Source organism: Trichomycterus rosablanca, chromosome 15 (assembly GCF_030014385.1).
Source record: "Trichomycterus rosablanca isolate fTriRos1 chromosome 15, fTriRos1.hap1, whole genome shotgun sequence".
Taxonomy (NCBI): Eukaryota; Metazoa; Chordata; class Actinopteri; order Siluriformes; family Trichomycteridae; genus Trichomycterus; species Trichomycterus rosablanca.
In genome coordinates, this window is record NC_086002.1 from 2,300,772 (window position 1) to 2,322,146 (window position 21,375).

At 44.7% G+C, this 21,375-nt stretch overlaps 1 protein-coding gene across 1 annotated transcript; it reads right to left on the reverse strand.

Moving 5' to 3' along the window:
* Positions 1–42: 42 nt before the first annotated feature.
* On the reverse strand, positions 43–19,624 carry radil (Ras association and DIL domains). Its single transcript, XM_063009716.1, has 14 exons — positions 19,077–19,624; positions 13,334–13,602; positions 12,002–12,691; positions 10,583–10,620; positions 10,002–10,159; positions 9,775–9,890; positions 8,279–8,549; positions 5,610–5,782; positions 4,601–4,751; positions 3,921–4,111; positions 2,636–2,957; positions 1,838–1,974; positions 1,227–1,366; positions 43–353 (listed from the first exon to the last, which is right to left on the reverse strand). Exons 1-14 carry the CDS (start codon positions 19,609–19,611, stop codon positions 254–256), a joined length of 3,291 nt encoding a protein of 1,096 aa, XP_062865786.1. The 5' UTR covers positions 19,612–19,624; the 3' UTR covers positions 43–253.
* Positions 19,625–21,375: the final 1,751 nt, after the last annotated feature.

The following is a 21,375-nucleotide window of genomic DNA, read 5'->3' on the forward strand; positions in this document are numbered from 1 at the left end:
ATTTCATCTCTTTGATTTTATACGCCTGTTAGGAATGGGCATGGTTGAAACACCCTGACTCAATAGTTAGAAGGGGTGTCTACATACTTTTGGCCTTGTGGTGTTTTTTTTCCACAGATCTAAATCAGGCGAAGGAGAGAAAAAAGTATTTTTGAGTAAGAAAATCCCGTTGCTGTGCTAACAGGAGGCTCAGGTGAGGAGTCACTGAGTGTTCGATGTGCTTAATCTCGTTCTCCACTAAAATGTCTTCCTCTCAACAGGTAGAGGCGCTGATCTTCTCCGAAACCTCAGGGTCGGACTTGGCCACGAGGAACCGGAGACGTCCTCCGCCCAGTCTGATCAGATCCACAGCACTGAAGAAGGAAAGAGAGGAAAGAACACAAAACCTCGTCAAACACCTACACTATATGTATACACTATTGGAGCAAAATTATGTGGACACCCCTTCTAATTATATCAAAGAAATAACAAGAGGTTCAGTGATGACACTCTTGTTCAAGCAAAACTGTGCAAACTGTGCAAAGCCAGATCCAGGTGTGAAACTAAACATCCTTTGGTATGAATTGGAACATTAACCCAGACAGAAATGCCACAGAGAGAAGGGTACTTTGGCCCTCCCCAAAGTAGAGGAGGATGCAAAAGCCCCTGGCCTTTCCCAAAAAAGAGAAGGGTGCAAAAGCCCCTGGCCCTCCCCCAAAAAGAGGAGGATGCAAAAGCCCCTGGCCCTTTCCATAAGAAGAGGGGGATGGCCTTCCCAAAAAGGAGATGGGTGCAAAAGCCTCTGGCCCTCCCCTAAAAAGAGGAGGATGCAAAAGGACATGCACCCCCCCCCCCCCCCCAAAAAAAAAAAAAAAAAAAAGAGAAGGGTGCAAAAGCCCCTGGCCCTTTCCATAAGAAGAGGCGGATGGCATGGCCTTCCCAAAAAGGAGATGGGTGCAAAAGCCTCTGGCCCTCCCCCAAAGTAGAGGAGGATGCAAAAGCCCCTGGCCCTTCCAAAAAAAAATAAAGGGTGCAAAAGGACCTGGCCAAGTTCATATCGGTGTCTATGATTTTGGAATAAGACGACAAGCTCGTGTACGTGTGTCCACATATTTTTGACCATGTAGTGTATCTGAGGCTCAGTGGAGAGTCTTGACTTTGTCTGGCCCACACGTCCATATATTTACTGGAACAGCCTGATGAGTGTGTAGAGTTGTGCTGGTGTGCTGGTGTACTGGTGTATGGACCTCTGGTAATCGGCTCCGATGAGGCTTTTTCCATTCACGGCCAGGATCTGGTCTCCCACGCGCAGGCGTCCGTCTGAAGCAGCTGGACCGTCCGGGATCAGGGTTCGGATGTAGATGCCCGGCGAGTTCAGAGACGTGTGCTGTACACACAGTGAACGGTTTTGTGAGAACGTATAAACATAATTACATTTTGTTAACTGGAATTCTTGTAGGGGCGCCAAGAATTACGAAATATAGGTTTTTTATTTGGGCACTCGGGTGTCACAGCGGTCAGACGTGCAAACCTGATACCGACCTGGCCGGGGTGTCAAACAGACACAATTGGACGTGTCTGAGGGTGGGAAGGTCTCCACCGCTGCGATGTGCGATCTCCGTGACTTGTTGAAGCACCAGCATGAGCAGTGAGAAGATCATCGTGATCATTTCATTGCACTGCACCAGACGAAGGTTGTGGTTTGTCTCTCCTCAAACCACTGCAGCTACCCAGTAAATGTGTCACTGTTATGAAATTACATTGCTATGGTCATAATGTTTTGGCTCCCATGGGTGCCAAACCACGACTACAGATCAGAAGATGACTAAAAAGTAGCACTATCAAGCGAGAGACTCACCAGTCCATCGATGAGTCCCATTCCCAGTCCGTAGGGTCCTTTGTCCAGGTCCACTACAAAGGCGGAACACACAGGGTCAGTGCTGGCGCCCGGTTTTTGGGTCAGAGGAATGGGGAAAGGGAAACCACTCAGAGGGCCTGGAGGAGGGGACACAAACATACGTACAGACGTCCACATGCAGGATTGTTGCATATAGGAACAGACAGAATACATACGCACCATATGGCCAAAATTATCTGGACACCTGGTCGAGATTTTGGAGTGTGTCTGTGGGATTTTGTGGCCATACAGTCTAAAGAGTATTTATGGAGCCAGGTATGATGATGTTCTCATGATTCATCCCAGAGGTTTTTGATGCGGTTTATAGGTCAGGACCACTGGACTGGACATCCTTCACACCATCTCCTTTATTTTATAGAACTGATTCCGTACACTGTGTGATTGTGGGTGTCTAAATACTTTTGGCCATATAGTCTTATCTATAAGTATAAACTGTATAGCAAAAGCTTGATCTCTGGTAGTACACTGCTGGTTGGATATTCTCAATATAGACATCAGTCCAGACGACCAGGGTTTCATCCTCACCAGCAGTGCCAATCTAAGTAGAGTTTGGCATGTTCTTCCTGGATACATGCAAAAGATGATTTCACTACTCTAAATTGCATCTAGGTTAAGTGATTAGGTTGAGTGCCTGCAATTGACTGACACGATGTTTATGGCCCACTGTGACCCTGACCAGGATAAAGCAGTTTAGGGAGATGTGCTCACACACACACACACGCAGAGTTTTCATCTAACCTTCGATTCCATTACTGATGTAGCCGTTGATCTTCTTGTGCTCAGAAGAGGGGCGCGTGCACCCGTTGGCCTGCGTGTGTTCCTGCAGGGTGTATTTGGGGAACAGAGAGTGTGCGCTGTTATGCGAGAGCGTGATTTCGGGGTACAGGGGTGTGTTAGGGGGAGTGAGAAGGCAGGACGGGTCCGGCGTGTGGCGGAAACTCGTCCCGTTCCTGTAGAGAGGGGTGTGTGTGGGTCTCTCTCTCGGTCTTTCCTCTGCCCCCGTTCCCTCTCCTCGGCTTCCGTGGGACGGGATGCGCACCTCTCCTTCTCCCTCACCTCGCTGGAGGGGGAAAAAATCATCAGCATCAGCAACGCGCTCCACACTACACGGCCAAAATTACATCTGAGTTCAGGGGTTTGTCATGCCCACAGGGGGGTAACAAGAAGTGAAAGTATAATTCTTCTATATATCTATACAAGTATGACTGAATCACCTGAACCTGATAAATTAAATGGTGTCCACATACTAATGCCCATAAATGTACTCTTTCCATTAAATTTTTTGCCTTTTACCCTGTTTCTCCCAATCGATTTCTTTATTTGTGTAACTGATGTTAAAGCAGAACTTTAACACTCATTTTAACACGGAGGTTGCCAAGATCGTTAAATTTCAACATTCATTATTATAAACATTTTGTTTTTATTCTTGAATTTTAAACCTTTTTCTTTTTAAAGTGGCTCTAATACACTGCTGTAGAGATCAGACTGAAGATCAGATTTTAGTACTTTAAGATTTAGCCAATTAATTAAAGTCTAAGCACAAATTTTTCTTGCACCCGTCAAGGCAGTTTTTCCCTTAAACAGCTAAACAAATGTGCAAAGTTTTAATAAAATACGTGAACAAACACTGTTTGAGATTCAGTGCTTGTCTGAAAAAGGATCAAAACACACATGCTAGCCCTAATCCAGATAGCAGATTATAATGCACTGCAGCATAATTCTAATCCCTTAATCAGATTAATGACTCCTGTCGACCAGTCTGATTTAGACTGAACCACAAAATGTGTCTGGCTTGCTAAAGCAATCAGAAAATGTGTGATACACGACCTTCCATCACCTTACTTTAGTCTGTAAACACTCGTATTGTGGGCTTTATGATGCAAAGATCTGGACTGCTGGCAGGCCACTCTAGCACCCAGTGTTTGTTATTCTATATCTGCATTTTTTCTTGTTTTGTTTCTCCCAATCTAGTCATATCCAATCCCCCAGCTAAATCCATCCTCTACTACAGCAGATGCCACACCTGGACGTCCTGTCTGTCGGCGCTGCCACTGGCTGGACGTGTCTTTGTTCGGAGACCCCACAGAAAGTGTCTGATGTACAGAAGCTGTCTGTAGATGCTGTCCTCCACACCGTCACTCTCCAGGTCCACCTTAAATCCAGCACTGGGTAACACGATGGGCGGGTGATTATCGAAGCTCTCCAACAGATCCACTGGAAAACACGTGCATTAAAAACTTACGTCATTTTGTAATAAATACACACTGATATCCATACTCTTTATGGCCAAAAGTGTGTGGACCACAACCTTGTTGGACATCTGATATCAAAACCATAAGCATTCCCCTTTGGAAGGCTTTCCACAAAATGTCCCAATCCAAAACCTAGTAGGTGCAGTAAATTCTTGCCTGTACTATGGGCCGGTTGGGCATCTACACACAAACATGATTGGCTATATCTGGGAAAGGGGGGTGGGGGGTGGCTGAGGCCTCGTGATGGCCGAGTTCAGTGGCATCCTATATGGGGTGTGTAGCCCAGTAATTCTGGAGAAACCGGACCCACCATGACCCTGTCCAGCATAAAGTAATAGAGACTGGTGTAAATTATGGATGAAATCAAGTACTGTCAGTTGACACCAACCTTTTCGGGGCGGAGTCACATGTGGACGAGTTTAATAACACAAACGTAGACACTCGCTCTCACCTGTTCTGTAGATGTAGGATTCATCTTCACTGCTCGGTTGCCAGACCGACAGAGGACCGATCTCGGCGGCAGCTTGATATTGCGTAAGGATTCGGTGGAGCTGGACCGGTTTCAGAGTTGGATGGTCGGCCCGTAACGCTTTCCAACTCACCTGCACAGACACACGAGAAAAACTGGTGTCACGATAGCCGTTCAAATATTCTGAGGGGGTGCTGGAGCCTATCCCAGCTTTTCAATGGGCGCAAGGCACACAGTAACACCCTGGATGGGGCGCCAGTCCATCTCAGGGCAGACACACACACACACACACATTCACCTATAGGGCAATTCAGTGTCTCCAATTAACCTGACTGCACGTCTTTGGACTGTGGGAGGAAACCGGAGCTCCCGGAGGAAACCCACACAGACACGGGGAGAACATGCAAACTCCGCACAGAAAGGACCCGGACCGCCCCGCCTGGGGATCGAACCCAGGACCTTCTTGCTGTGAGGTGACAGTGCTACCCACCGAGCCACCGTGCCGCCCCTCAATCAAACCGTGAGTCTAAAGTACCTAAACACTCATTTATTAAGATAAAAGAGACACACTGAGAGTTTTTAAGGTGGAACCGCAGAGACGGAGTTCACAATAAATGCAAATGCATTTTTGCTAATAGGCTAGACCTCTTTTTTGCCCTACTGCATTGTCCCAATCTTTGGATGTATCCAATTCCCCCACGGCGTCTTGTTGCCGTGTACACAAGCCTCCTCCGACACCTGAGACGACGCCGGTCGCTTCAATACATTGTCTAGTGGAGGATTCTAACATTGATCTCATGTGCCAGCACCCTCACCAGGCAGTAGGACTCATGATGTTGCTGTGTCAAGAAAGTGACTACAATTCAGCCTTCTATTCCTCAGACATGGCCAACTGTATCCGTTTAGTGCTCAAACCCGGGTCTTTGCGGTTGTGAGCTAGCACGAGACTGCTGTACCACCAACAGAACCACAGATGTACAAGAAGTGTGACCTGTGAGAGCTGGTGGACCGGAGTGGTGAGGATGCTGACAGTGCTGCACAGCTTGGCGAAGAACTTCTGGGCCAGCTGAGCCCGCCCCGCCCCTTTGGCCCAGTCCAGGAGCATCCGCAAGCAGGCCTGGATCTGCAGTGCTCGAGATCTCTGGAACCAGCCTCTTATAGGACCTACACACACAAAAACATCAAAGCCATTTATGAGGAGAAGCAACACTCAACCAGATGGCACAGACTGTCTTTACACTCATCAGGCATCTCTGAGGGAGACGGGTCTTTGTTCTGCATGAAATAAATATCCTGCGTTTAGGCGCTCAGGTGGCGTAATGATCTAAAGCGCTAGGCCACCGCTGCTGAGATCCGCCACTGCTATCGAGCAGCCAGGCGTCCTTTCACAGGCACTATTGGCTTTGCCTGTATGGGAGGGAAGGTGAAAAGTTCATTGTTGCACTACAATTGCGCCCTCTGCCGTCTGGTCGAGGCGTCTGCACCAGCAGTGGATGTTCTGGGGAGCTTAGCGTGTCTCTCCGAACGTGATGCAGCTCTCTCTGAGACTACACTACAGGCAGGTGAAAACAGGCGACTGGCGACTGCTCACGTAACAGTAAGAGGCACGTGATAGTCTGAGCCCTCCTTGGCCAGTGGGGGGAGTGGTGATACCCATTTAATTCCAGTGGGAGGGAACTGGAGGTGACTAAGATGAAACAGGAAACAAGTAATGTTGTGAAGGCGTGGCTATATTAGGGGTGAATTCGTTAATCTTAAAAGTATGAAGTGTATGGTGTGTATATCTGTGTGTGTGTGTGTGTGTACTTTTTATGACACACAAAGAGGATTATGGGTGTCTGGAAAAATAATTGCCGCCTGGCGCTGCCCTCTGTTCCTAACACACACACACACACACACACACACACACAAATACCCAAAACATATGCCACCCAGCTGTCCTATTTAAACAGAACATTTGTGACGTAATCCCATGAGTTTTTACTCGATAAGGCCAAAAGTATGTGGACGCCCCTCGTGATTATTGAGTTCTGGTGTATCAGCAGGATGGGGAAGGTCCGTTCCTGTTTCAGCACGATGTGTCCCTGTGCAAAGTCCACAAAAAAGTTGTATGAAGGAACTCCAGTGGTCTGGAAGGAACCACAACATCAGCACATCGAATTTTGTCATGTCCAATTTCCTACTGCAAGGTTTCATATGCTGTGGCCTCGATTTCTTCAGCGCTGTTGCAGCAGGACAGAGGAAACCCCCATACGTCCTTCTCTCCCTCAGACACGGCTAAACACCTGACCAAGTCCGAGAGCCCAAAACATCAGATTTAGGTTTTTATCCTTGGTGCATTCACCATCCAGCAACATTCTCATTAAAATCGATGGGAGCCGAGCGTTTCTGACCGATGATGGAAAAGTTCTTCTGAACGATCCTGTCTGCATCTTTGACATTTACTCAAAGTCATACTGCTCTCATCTGTGTTCTCTCTCTCATTGACTTTCTCTCTCTCGTCGACTTTCTCTCTCTCTCTTTTTAGCTGCTGCTGTCTAAAAGCCTAATGAAGACGTATGAGAGTGCAGACGTGGCCTAGCAAGCATATGAGTTCATGTTTATGGGCAGTGAGAATGAGGAAGCCTGTGCGAAGGACAAACACACCAAGGAGAAACAGAACGAGGAACAAACAACACAAATAAAATGAGATGGACCAAGACATTTGACAATCATGCACTGACTAGCCACACTGTCTAGATGAAGATTCACCGGCTAAGCTCATCCATCTATTAATTAGATCAGTTGACTGATCCATTCATCAGATACCCATCCATCATTTATCCACTTATCAATCCCACTTATCTTATCATACTTCCATCCATTCATTTAACAATCCATCTATCATCCATCCATCAATCAAACTAGCCATTCATCCACTTATCAATCTATTCAACAATCCATCCAATGTTCAGCTATCTGCTAATTATCATACATCCATCAATCATTAGTCATTTAATCAATCACCCATCCATCCATCCATTATTAACCATCCATCCATCCATCTATTATTAACCATCCATCCATCCATCGATAAATTATTAACCACCAATCCATCCATCCATCCATCATCCAGCCATCCATCCATATATTCACCCATTAATCTATTAATAATCATCTATTAACCACCAATCCATTCATCCATCCATTTATCCATCCATCCACATATTCACCCATCCAGCTATTAATAATCATATATTAACACCATCCATCCATCCATCCATATATTAACCATCCATCATCCATTCATCATCCATCCACCCATTAATCTATTAATAATCGTCTATTTACCACCAATCCATCCATCTATTTATTATCCATTCATCTGTCTATTACTTTGTCAATCTATCCATCCACCCATCCGTCCATCCTTCCATCCACTCATCCATCCATCCATCCACTCATCCATACAATCATCCATCCATCCATATATTATTAACCATCCAACCATCATCCATTTATCCATCCATCATCCATCCATATATTCACCCATTAATCTATTAATAATCATCTATTAACCACCAATCCATCCATCCATCTATCCATCCATTATTAACCATCCATCCATCATCCATCATCCATCCATCCATTATTAACCATCCATCATCCATCCATCCACACCTTTATCGATGAGTAGGTTGAAGAGTGAGGCATTGGTGAAGAAGAACAGATAGGCGAACATCTGGCTCTGGATTTCGGCGTGAACCTGGTACTGCTGCATCAGATCAGCCGTGGTCTGGAACACGCAGAGCGCCCGGCGTACCGGCTCTGGCATCACACACACACCGCACATACACAAACGGGCCCCCGCCGCCCGCCGGCACATCTCAGATGATGAATCACCTCCGAACGGGCTGCAGTCCAGGAGGGCTGGCAACACCACGTACAAGGACTGGAGGAGAATCATACACACAAACACACAGAAAACACAGACGGATGGTTTTTACAATCCGAGCAGCTTTGGGAACACAGTACACAGACACAGACGATGGGAGAGGAGAAGAAAAGGACAAATGAAGGGGGGTCTGGATGGAGAGATACATTTCCTAATTGTGATTTGGCCCATTCAGCACAGACATTCTGGGTATTTATTTAGTTCTGCAATGTTCTTTGATTATTTTGAAAGCTCCATTATGTCCTTTGAGTTTGTGCCATGTCATCCAAATTCATTGTTAGTAATTCTGATTGGCTAAAACCCTTGATTACATTGTGCACATGTAAATAAGGCGAGTTTGTTCTTAGAACAGTGTTCTTTATGTGAGCGTCAGAAGAAAAACATAATCCGTCAACCTACTCTGAGCGAGAATGTGCTTGGTTGGTCCGATTAGCCATAACATTAAAACCACCTCCTTGTTTCTACACTCACTGTCCATTTTATCAGCTCCACTTACCATATAGAAGCACTTTGTAGTTCTACAATTACTGACTGTAGTTCATCTGTTTCTCTGCATTCTTTGTTACCCCCTTTCATGCTGTTCTTCAATGGTCAGGACCACCACAGAGCAGGTATTATTTAGGTGGTGGATGATTCTCAGCACTGGAGTGACACTGACATGGTGGTGGTGTGTTAGTGTGTGTTGTGCTGGTATGAGTGGATCAGACACAGCAGCGCTGATAGTTTTTAAACACCTCCCTGTCACTGCTGGACTGAGAATAGTCCACCAACCGAAAATATTTAGCCAACAGAGCCCCGTGGGCAGCGTCCTGTGACCACTGATGAAGGTCTAGAAGATGACCGACTCAAACAGCAGCAATAGATGAGCGATCGTCTCTGACTTTACATCTACAAGCTGGACCGACTAGGTAGGAGTGTCTAATAGAGTGGACAGTGAGTGGACACGGTATTTAAAAACTCCAGCAGCGCTGCTGTGTCTGATCCACTCATACCAGCACCATGTCAGTGTCACTGCAGTGCTGAGAATCATCCACCACCTAAATAATAACTATAATAAATAATAAGGCTCCGATCCATCATGGGGTCTCGGCAATCATGTCTATATGTAGATACCTGACCCTGGATCCCAGCAGTCGACTTAATTTACCCCTTCGCCACCAAGCCCCCCTCATAATAATAATAACAGCTTACAATTGCATCATGACCAGCAGGACACCTTTACCTTAGTGATGTAGTAAACACACTGCTGGAAGGTGTACATGATGACCTCCTCCAAAATAGTCATCACTTCCTCACTGGCTGATATTGTTGCTGACAGGAGGGACTCTTTAGATCCAGCTGACACAGAAATAAAAACAACAACAACAGGGACGTCCCAAATTAATAAGGAGTGTCATAAAGGTCATTGGTGCTCCCAAACCAAGCAACATGAACAGCAGAATGAAGTACCTTTATTATCCATCATTTCGATGCTCTGCATGTACGTCGGAGATTTCTGCTGGATGAAGTAGAGGATCTCAATGGCGTTGGACATCCAGAAGAAAATGACCTGAAGATCTGGAACGAGGTCGGAGATGCTGAGCAGCGACAAGGAGGTTGGATCCTGACTGCATCACACACACACGTACACTGTATGACACTTATACTGTACATAGAGCTGGTGCACAATATACATGCTTATGTACACTGTTGGGCCACAATGTTTGCCACTGTTGGGCCCTTGAGCAAGGCCCTTAACCCTCAATTGACTGTATACTGTAAGTCGCTTTGGATAAAAGCGTCTGCTAAATGCCGACGTAATTGTAATTATGTTGATGAATACACTTCTCTGTCTCAACGTCATCATCATTTTTTACTTCAGTGTAAGATGCTGATGCTTCAGAGCGACTGACCTCATTACAACCTTTATTTTTTTAACTGAGGGTGCCAATACTTTTGGAGCTGACTGCATGACATTAGAAAGACACGCAGGAATACACACACGCCTGCAAACCTATGCTCGGAGCTACAAGGTGAAATATGACACTCACTGCTGAGCCTGCTTCTGTGCCAATTCCTTTGTCTTCTCCTGTAACACACACACACACACACACACCAATTAGTGTCATTAAAATTTGAAAAGCTTCACGTGGGACGTACAACACACCTCAGCAGCTCCGCTTTTACGTCCTCCCCCTCCCATTGTGTTTTATTTGCCCACCTCGTTCTTCTCACTGGTTAATATTCAGGCTGAGCAGGACTGACCTTGTTTAATTGGATTTTAATAATTAATCCGTTAAGGGCGCGCCTTCCAAGTGGTCGTCAAATGATTCAGTCGATTCCAAAATGACATGACGCCCCTCCTCCAACACTCTTCATGCTGACTATCTGTAAAAGGTAACTATCAAGCCAATGGTGCACAAAGGGCACCTAGAGAACCTTTCAGGACGTACTCACAGATGATCCTGTAAATGGCTGCTCATTTCTGTCAGACCGAGTCTCCATTATGGCCAAAAGTATGAGGACATGAGGACCACGAGCTTGTTGGAGATCCCATTCTAAAACCATGAAGTCTTCAGAAAAGGTGTTTCAATATTTTGTATTGTGCTCACTTTGTCACGCTACTTGGCGGTGTACCAGAGGTTCTCCATTGGATTCTGGTCTGGGAAACGTGAGGGCCAGTCAATCCAAGAACTGCCTACAAACACTGACTTCATGAGACCATGAGGAACCCAGGATCAACTGTACCAGCTTAAGGTCTGACAATGGCTCTGAGGATTTCACCCTGGTACCTAACAGCAGTCACACGGAGGTTTGTGCCACTGTGCAAGCACAGGTCACACTAGAGGACGTCTGGCCCTCATGGCATCCTAACAGAGTCTCTTTCTGACAGTTTGGTCAGTTTGCACACCAGTAGCCAGCTGGAGGTCTTTTTGCAGGGCTCTGGCAGTGCCCCTCCTGTTCCTCCTCACACAAAGGAGCTGATACTGGTCCTGCTGCTTGGCTGATGCCCTTCTTCAACCCTGTCTAGCTCTCCTGGTGTAACAGCTTGTGTCCTGGTATCTCCTACATGCTTTTGAGACTGAGCTGGGAGACACAGCAAACATCATTGCGCCATCCTGAAGGGGAAGGACTACCTGCTGGGCAGCAAGTATGACCTTATGCTAAGTAGTGACAAGGACAGAGCAAAACATAAAACTAGAGAAGAATCAGCCATAAAGGATAAGGAGAGAGTAACTGTTTGTCGTCACCATCTCCAAAACCATTCTCTTTTTGATGGTTGTCTTGCTGTTGACTCTTCAGTGCACCTGTTATTTCTTTCATTTGCACCAAAGTTCTGCTTCCTAACTGGACAGATTGACCCCTGAAGTCGAATTGACTTGCTATTATCCTGTAATGTTAAGTGTTCCCTTAATTACTCTGGGCTGTATATGTTGGCGAGCATGTTGGGGAAGGGCACTTGCACTTACCCAGGCAATGCTCTGGACCCTCTTGGCAATTTTGAGCAGAAGTTTCCCGAAGCTGCCGGGAGGGAAGGAGTTCGCCGAGTGTTTGATGCACAGACAGAGCAGGTACGCCGGAGTGAGCTTATGGTCATCGCCGCTCGGCTCGATCAGTGTCAGCACTCGGTTCAGCAGGGCATCCTCCTGGGCGCGCTCATACTCCAGCACCGGTTTCTTCTTCTTTGGTGCCTTCGGATTCTTGGCGATCGGTCGAGATCCCGTCTTCTCCTTTGACGCCGCGCCACATGTGGGACAGACCTCCTCTTTTTTGCCGCCGCTTCCTTTCTCTCCGAGGGCACGGAGGCGGGCCAGGGTGTGCTGGGGCAGCAGCTTGGCGCTCAGCGGGTCTCTGTACAGGAAGATATAATGTGCCCCGAACGAGAGCAGGTCACCGTGCTTCAGGGGTGTGGCGCGCTCGATGCGAGTGAAGTTGACCAGTACGCTGCCGTGGCCGACCGGTTCCAGAAGAAGTCTGTGGTCCAAGGAGGAGGAAGATGAAGACGAGGACGAGGACGAGGAGGAAGAGGAACGTCGGCGGCGGATTCGGCAGTGGAGAGGGAGGATGTCAGGGGATGACAGGCAGATGTTTGGCCTCGTGCTCGCCGTCTCCTGACCCACCGTGTGTTGTTCTTTGTTGAGCAGGTAGACCAGGCAGTCCTATTGGCAGAAAAAATTCCACATCAACTGTATACAATTTTTGGGTGACATCACAGTCAAAACGTTGTGAAAACTTCGTCACAAAAGTTTGTGAACCCTGTTAAATTACAATATGTGGCCACTGCTGATTATTGTGACGCAATATATGATCAATTATGATCAATTAATTATATAAAACGTATTTTAACTTTGTGTCAACACTTTGGGAAGGCCCTTCCTGTTCCAGCATGACAATACCCTATGAACATAGATAGTTCCATAAACACATGGCTTAACAAGTCTGGTGTTGAGGATCTATTTCTCTCCCTTATCTCAACTCTACTGAAGACATTTGAGATGAATTAGAATGTCAATTGTGAGTCAGGTCATCTCACCCAACATATTTTGACCTAATGGGCCCAATTTGTTAACAGACACACTCTAAGATCTCAATAAAAAGCCTTACCAACAATTTGGAAACTGGTATATTTCTCAAAGGCAAACATGGTGGACTCACATGCTAATTGGCAGCATCATTGGTCCAGAATAAACTGTAGTTCTCATTGTACCTGCCCAATTCTAGTAAATGTACATTTAAGAGCATGCTCATCTCTAAACAAGAGCTCTTCATGACATCTGTCTGAGAGGAAGTCAGCCACTCACCTGTCGGTTGAAGCCTTGCAGGAGCAGGAGGTGAGGTGATTGGTAGAGGGAATGCTTGACTCCACCGCCGTCACGCTCCTTGCGACCATCCGAGCGTGCCCGGACCGGACCGGGCAGTGTGGAGTAGCAGCGTTTAGGCTCCTCCCCTGCCGTGCCCGCCAGGTTAAGGCTAGTCTCGCTGAGGCTGCGGCAGAAGGACGACCCGTGCTGAAGGGTCATCGTTCCTTTCGCTCGATTCCGCTGAAGCTTCCTCGCCTGTGCGTTTATATCTAGCACATACAGACGACCAATTACCCAAGCATAATTCACCCAAAAAAAGCAAGACCACCTAACCGATCTGGAGAATGGAAATCGACTTCGTATGAAGAGAATGTGGGAGGGCAGGTCAGCCTTGCTGATTTCAAGTCAGGATGATTCAGCCAGAACGCACAAGCACATGACGAGTATCCACCAAACATTCTCAGGAAGTGTTTACACCAATGCAACGCAGTAAGCTTGTGCTGATACTGGACTGGTTTGCAGATGACGGACAAAAACAGGAGCACACAGAACACACAGGGATAGATGTACGAAGGTGAGGCAGTATGTATGCGAGCACAATCTGCACCAACACCGCAGTGCCATTAACATTTAGTTTACTAAAGCACAAAAAGTGTGCCAGGTACCGCGCTGTAATTGCGCTCTGACGGTCCCAATTGTTCCACCCTTCTTAGCCAAGATAGGAGCACTTAGTCATCTCTTAAACACAAGGAATCTGAGACAGACTCCTAAAGCTATCTCCTAGGTCCTCTCTTGTATCCTCCCAACCTTTTTCCATTGTGTTTTTTTTTTTTTTTTGCACCAAACCCACCTTAATTAAAAGCTGGAGCTAAAGTAGCATCTAGGGAGCTCAGGATACACTTTGATTTCAGGCAGATTCCCCTACTGCTTCAGTTGGATTTTGGTTGGTGTGTCTATCCCCCTCCTTACCCCACTTTCCCAATTTGGACATGTCCAATTCCTCCTTGCATCAATCTCCTCACATTAACAATGCCCATGCCCATGCCCAGCAGAGAATTTATACTGCTGTGGCATTAGTGGCGTAACTAGGAGCTCATGGGCCCAAATATTTTAATATAATAATAACAACCTAGAGAGTGCAGCCACTGGGGGGGGGTTGGCAATTGCGGTAAGGGGTTTAGTTCATGTCGTGGAGGGCCCCCCCCACCATGGGCCCCAGTGCACCTGCCCCCCCGGTAGTTATGCCCCTGTGCGGCATGAAAGTGACTCCCAGTCAGGCCTTCCATCTCTCCTAGATAACTTATGAGGTTAAGCCAATAAACCCAAAACACATATCTGATTATATATACACGCAATACACATAGTAAATTCTTCCTTAACCCATGATGAATTAATGATCATGTTACACTTTGTATTATCACAATCGTCATGATCATGCAATCCTACAGTATTGAGGGTGAAGGTGAAATATGCAGATGACTATGCAGATCAGGCAGGGTTTGGTGGGGCTGGTGGTTGACACCATACCTGAGCTCATTCCCCACCTTTAGGAATCGAAGTGCTGGGAAGTACCATACGCCAGCCCCGAGGGGAGCTCCGCTGGCATTTGCCATGCCCCCCTCTACTCAGGGTGGACGTTAACACTGGGGAATGTGTGTGAGGTCCTGGCAGCAGGAGGTGTACAATGCAACACAACAGAGTAGAATACATCAACAAGACTGTTCAACATCAACGGTAAGCACATGTTCATGCACTCGGCAATCAGATATTACAGAGGGATTAAAGATCTTACAATGGTTAGTGGATTATTTTGGATAGAAATATGCCTTCCACATGGACCTTTTTGACATCTGACAGAAAACCCATTGTGAGCCACTTCATTATGTAATTAGTACTGTATCATGTTCAATTTGAGGTGTGGAGAAACTTAAAAGAAAGCTCTAAAAGGTGAGTAAAAACAAGATCTTACTGCGATTGGAACAAACTTTGTTTGAATTTTATAAGATGATCTATTTATCCTCAAAAAAGTTTCAACAGAGGTTGAAGCAGGCTGTGCCCCAAATCTGAGACCACTGTACTAACTAGCATGTCTAATTAGTGCACTGCCAGTGGTCTAGTTACACTGTGTAGTACTACGTAGTCTATGACTTGTGGAAACCAGTCACAATCATAGATGTTGGCTTAAGAACACCTTACTGTGTACTGAATAGAATGGTAAGTCTACAGTATTTCTAAAACATCCATTTCTGATAAAAAAGTTAGGATTTTTAAACAGCTTTAATATGGCACTGTGTGGAATTGTGCTATTAAATAATTGATTTATTCATTATTGATTGATCTGTAAAATGTGGTGGAGGTGTTAATTCGTCCATCTCAACCTGGTGTCTGCCACACAGTATAAGGTGTGTGTGTGTGTGTGTGTGTGTGTGTGTGAGTGTCGATTAGCAATAGTAAGTGACAAGTGTAATCTCCCCATCCACCTATTTTTACTCAGCCAAGCAATCTCACCTGTGTTCTTCTAGAGAAACAGATAGTCCATGCTAAAGAAAAACACCCAGTGCTTGGAGGCCAGAAGGAAAAGCAAACAGAGCTGCGGATAAATTATCCAGAGTAGCCGTTGCTGATATTGATTTAACCCCCAATTGAGTTTTGACTCAATAGCCACCTTGTTATATTTCTAATTTAGCAGAACAACAAACAAAGAAAGTAAAAGGGGTCAGAAATGCTCTGAGAAAGAGAACAAGAGAGAAAGAGAGAGAGAGAAAGATGCTTTAAATTAATTGTTTATATTATTTGGTGTGAGACTTAAATTGGTTGGCTTTTGAATTAGTGCTTCATTTGTTTACATTTACACAGGTAATACGGTTTTATTAATATAGCTCGGAAAAAGGATGGTGGGCTGTATCCTCAGCGCTTTGTCTGGAGGAGGAGGACCTGGCACTAGAGAGCACAACCTGTAAACGGGAACTTGTAAGGCCTGAGCAACTGTATTCTAAAAACATTAGTCATAACATTAAAACCACCTCCTTGTTTCTACACTCACTGTCCATTTTATCAGCTCCACTTACCTTATTAAAGCACTTTGTAGTTCTACAATTACTGACTGTAGTCCATCTGTTTCTCTGCATGCTTTGTTAGCCCCCTTTGACCCTGTTCTTCAATGGTCAGGACCACCACAGAGCAGGTATTATTTAGGTGGTGGATCATTCTCAGCACTGCAGTGACACTGACATGGTGGTGGTGTGTTAGTGTGTGTTGTGCTGGTATGAGTGGATCAGACACAGCAGCGCTGCTGGAGTTTTTAAACACCTCACTGTCACTGCTGGACTGAGAATAGTCCACCAACCAAAAATATTTAGCCAACAGCGCCCCGTGGGCAGCGTCCTGTGACCACTGATGAAGGTGTAGAACAGGGGTGTCAAACTCACGGCCCGCGGGTCAGATCTGGCCCGCCACGTCATTTAATGTGGCCCGTGAGAGCTTAAACGACTGTACGATTGTTGTGATGGTTCGAGTCGTTACAGCGATGTACTTTATAATTTAATAGGACACCTGCGCCTTTAAGCCTTTAACTGTTGACATCGTAGTCATGGCAACTAACTTTGACCTTCGCTGAGAAGCCATGTGACTTTTACGGCAAAAGAACGCGGGTAGTAATGTAAACAATAATAATAAATATAAATAATTATCTTGCAGTATAATACCAAAGCATCGTCTGTAAGTAGTGGCGTTTATATTCTCAGTTGTTTGTAAATGTTTAGTGAGTATATCACAGCGTAGTAGTTACAAATTTACCGTAATTAAATACTGTTGTTACCGTTACTATAGCAATTAGTATCTTTACACAAAATGCTAACTCGTTAGCGCTATTTTACGTTTGGTTAAATCTTATATTGTACCAGATGTAACACTTGACTACAGCTGTGTGCTTTTTACTGTATTAAGTTCTTTATTGTTTTTATTGTTTGTATTTTTACTTCATTCTGGTGCACACAGTGTATCACACAGCTGGGAAGCAAATAAAACCGACTGTATTCTGAAGAGAGCTGTCTGTCTGTCTGTCTGTGTCTGTCTGTCTGTGTCTGTCTGTCTGTCTAGCTGAGAAAGGGGGATAAACTATTAGTCAGGGCAGAATGATTGTCTTAAAAATACACTGTAAAATCCTACATAAACTGCATCTCTCAAAATGCAGGCTGATTTTGTGACCTGCAAAGTGACACATCCTGCCAGTAGATGATGTTACACATATTTACACATAATCCCAAAATGTACAAGAAGATAAGTAAGAAAATTAAGCAGAAGGAGAAAATTTAATGAAAGTGAAAACAAGTTTGTGCTTCAGGAAGAGAAACCGGTGCGTCTCTTGTGTTATGAGGCCGTGTTTGTGGTAAAGGAGGACGATATAAATGCAGAATTCGGCCTCCAAGAAAAACAACAGACTGCAATCACAGCAGGATACGTTACAATCGGCCCTTTGAGGGCCACAATAATGCTGATGTGGCCCTCGGTGAAAATGAGTTTGACACCCCTGGTCTAGAAGATGAGCGACTCAAACAGCAGCAATAGATGAGCGATCGTCTCTGACTTTACATCTACAAGGTGGACCAACTAGGTAGGAGTGTCTAATAGAGTGGACAGTGAGTGGACACTGTATTTAAAACATTCAGCGGCGCTGCTGTGTCTGATCCACTCATACCAGCTAAATAATACCTGCTCCGTGGTTGTCCTGTGGGCGTCCTGTGGGGGTCCTGACCATTGAAGAACAGCATGAAAGGGGGATAACAAAGTATGTAGAGAAACAGATGGACTACAGTCAGTAATTGTAGAGCTACAAAGTGCTTCTGTATGGTAAGTGGAGCTGATAAAATGGACAGCGAGTGTAGAAACAAGGAGGTGGTTTTAATGTTATGGCTGATCAGTGTATGTTTTTCTTACATTTTAATGCACAATTAATTTGCTGGAGTAGAAATAATACAGAGGAATGCAGAGACTATACTACACGCTATACTGCCTCTCTCGGCTAAAAGTAAAGCTTAGGGGATTCACCATGTCTTTAGTAAATGCTGAGGCAGACGATACAGCCGAGGAAAGAGAAGAGCGAGAAAGGAATAGAAAAGAGAGCTGAAGCATTTCCCACGGGAATCATTTGCACCAAAATTTGGTCAGCACCACTACATCATCTTGCATCCACGTCCACTCTTCACCGTGTGCTGGGTGTTTCTCCAGACATAATGAGCCAGCCGAATTATTGCCAAAGAGTTCTACTTTTCTTATATGGCATTATTTTGAATTGTCCAACTGGGTGCAAACTGGGCCGCCGTGATCACTGTTTAAGGTATTTATGCAGCAGCATTAAAACAGCACAGTTACACGGCAATAAAATAAACTATATAAAATAAACGAGAAGCATTAGAATTAATTATTGAGAATAATTCTATAATTACCCTGAATCATAATGAAATCATAAGCAACCAGCTAGCATACAGGGTAACAACGCTAATTGTTAGAATAATAAATATTACATGGTGAGGTTTGACTGAGCTGGTTTATTTCATCTGTTGCTCAACTGATTGCTAATGGATAACATTGTGGTTTATGCAAACCCTATTAGTTCTACTCCATTGAAGATCTGTGTTGGAACGTCCAGGTCCAGGTTCCATCCTGCTCCTAGACATTTCAAAACATCCTACATGACTGACAACAATCATATTTATGCACATATTCACAGTTGTATTTCCGTTACCTGCGGTTATTGTGTCTTTTTCTTTGGCCGCCAGTTCCTCCACCTCTGCCCTTCTTCTGAGCTCGAAGCGGCGCGCAAACCCTTCCTTCGGCTTCCACAGGTCCTGTAAGAGGAGGGGTTTCTCATTGCTCCCCAGAGCCCTCAAGCACTCAGTCCTCCATCGACGCTCGGGACCCTCAAAACGCCCAATCACGTCACACATCACAAAGTTACTGGCCGAAGCTTTGTTCAGTGAATAGCGTTCCAGCGCCTCCTTGATGAGCTCCTGAGCACTGGAACGCGGAGTGGCCAGAACACTTTTATAATTAGCACCGGCACAGATCTCATCTCCAAAGATCTTCAGTACACCAGGGGCTGAAGTCTGCGTCGAGAGCTCAGCCGGGTCATCTCGCACTTGGTCGGGAAGGTCAGTGACTGAGCGGCGGTCCCGGTAGCTTAAAGTCCGGTATAAAACTTGCGTGATGGTGCGACTCTGCCGCTTTAACCGGCTTTTAGAAGGCAGTGACATGCTGACAGAGGAGGACCCGTAAAACATGGTTGGTAGGGCTAGGACTGAGAGAAACATAGAATGTTAAAAATGGTCAAAGAGTGCTTCATGGGATAACGGTTTTCCATTTCCAGTCTTATGGACCATGTTCTTTCTGTCTGTTTGCATTTTTCTTTTCTTATACTTCTGCTGATGATAAATCAAGATGTTCATCTAAACACCAACAGTTTGGTTTCAACTTACAATATATGGTCAAAAGTATGTAGACTCCACTTCCAATTACTGAGTTGCTAACGGCTGTGTGAAATCAGTTGTATAAAATAAATGCTTCCAATTTTGTGACAATGGTTTATGAAGGGCAATTTCTTGTGGAGGAACTATGAAGAGCCCTAACATCAACCCTATTGAACACTTTTGGGATTAACTGGAACATTGATTACAGGGCAGGCATGTGTATACAACATCAATGCCTGACCTCACAAATGCCCTTGTGACTAAATGGGCACAAATTCCAACAGGCAAAATCCAATTTTTTTTAGAAAGCCTTTAAATAAGAGCTACAGCCATGAGAGGGGCAACTTTATATGAATGCTCATGTTTTTGAAATGGGATTCCAACAACCTCATGGTCTGGTGTTCACAATATTTTCACATTATGTATGTAAATGACATCTTATGTGTCCAATTCTCACAGCTCACAGGATTATAGAATTATTACATCATAAAGTGACATTAATGTGTGCTTTCTTTTTCCACTAACACATGGAGACAATGGGAGACAGGATGGGCCTGTCTAAAAGCAAACAGGGATGATGCCAAGTATTTGATGGAAAGCTGGCTAATGGAAACTATGTATATGAGAATAACAACACCGGGCAATAACTCTGAAGCTGTTATTTTTATACACTGACATTGATTGGATGAAATATTAACATTCTTTTAACACAGCAGCTCTCAACATTGGGGTCTGGATCACCAGACGTGTAACTGGAGTTCTAGGACATTTTACATAGCCATAAATATTTAGCTCTAGGAAAATAAATACATTGTTTAATTAATTTGGAGCTCATCTCTCTGTCACTGCCATAATTTTATAAAATATGCATTCATTTACAGCCCTCAGGGTGAGAGATATGGGGTTGCAAAGACTTTGATTTGTTAAAATGGAGTAATTGACAAAAAGAGGCTGAAAACTTATAAGACTTTGTGTTTTCTAAAATTAAAAAGGCATTATGAATTATGGATGAATGTATGGATGAAAGAAAATAACAGAAATTATGTAGTCAGTAATGTAATAGCATTTATAATGCATTATAAAAAAAACATGGTTAAATGAAGCCCAGGAAACAGAGAGAATGAAATAGAGAGAGGGTGAAAATCTACATTCTTCTGCAGTCTGATGAACCTTCTTGACCGTGGAAGTACTACACTAAACAGAATGTCAAGGAGGCACATCACCTATGGTGAGTCGATGTAATCTACTTGGCTATTTATTGCATAAGTAAACCGTATGGAACGCAGCCATGGACTACTCTAGTAAGAGCCTTTTTACACACTGCATATTCACACACTTCTGAGAACCAATGCTTTGCAGCACTGGTCGTAAAACCAACGTCCAAAAAATCTTATAAAAGCTTATAAACTGTACATCCTAACTAAACAGATTATATAGACTATCAGGAACTGCAGACTTTATTATGTAAGAGATAACGGACCATAAACTGTCCTTTATGCAAAGCCTATAAAAATTTTTTGTATTAGTCAACATTAGTGCCATGCAGTTTTTAGCAAATTGGTCAGACACCACATTAAC

Excerpts from the sequence above, each read along its gene's own strand:
- radil (XM_063009716.1), bottom strand. The coding sequence starts at position 19,611 with ATGTTTTACGGGTCCTCCTCTGTCAGCATGTCACTGCCTTCTAAAAGC. Across the intron at positions 12,692-13,333 it reads TGCAAGGCTTCAACCGACAG|GACTGCCTGGTCTACCTGCT; the intron begins GTGAGTGGCTGA and ends TTCTGCCAATAG. Across the intron at positions 8,550-9,774 it reads GTGTTTACTACATCACTAAG|TCCTTGTACGTGGTGTTGCC; the intron begins GTAAAGGTGTCC and ends ATTCTCCTCCAG.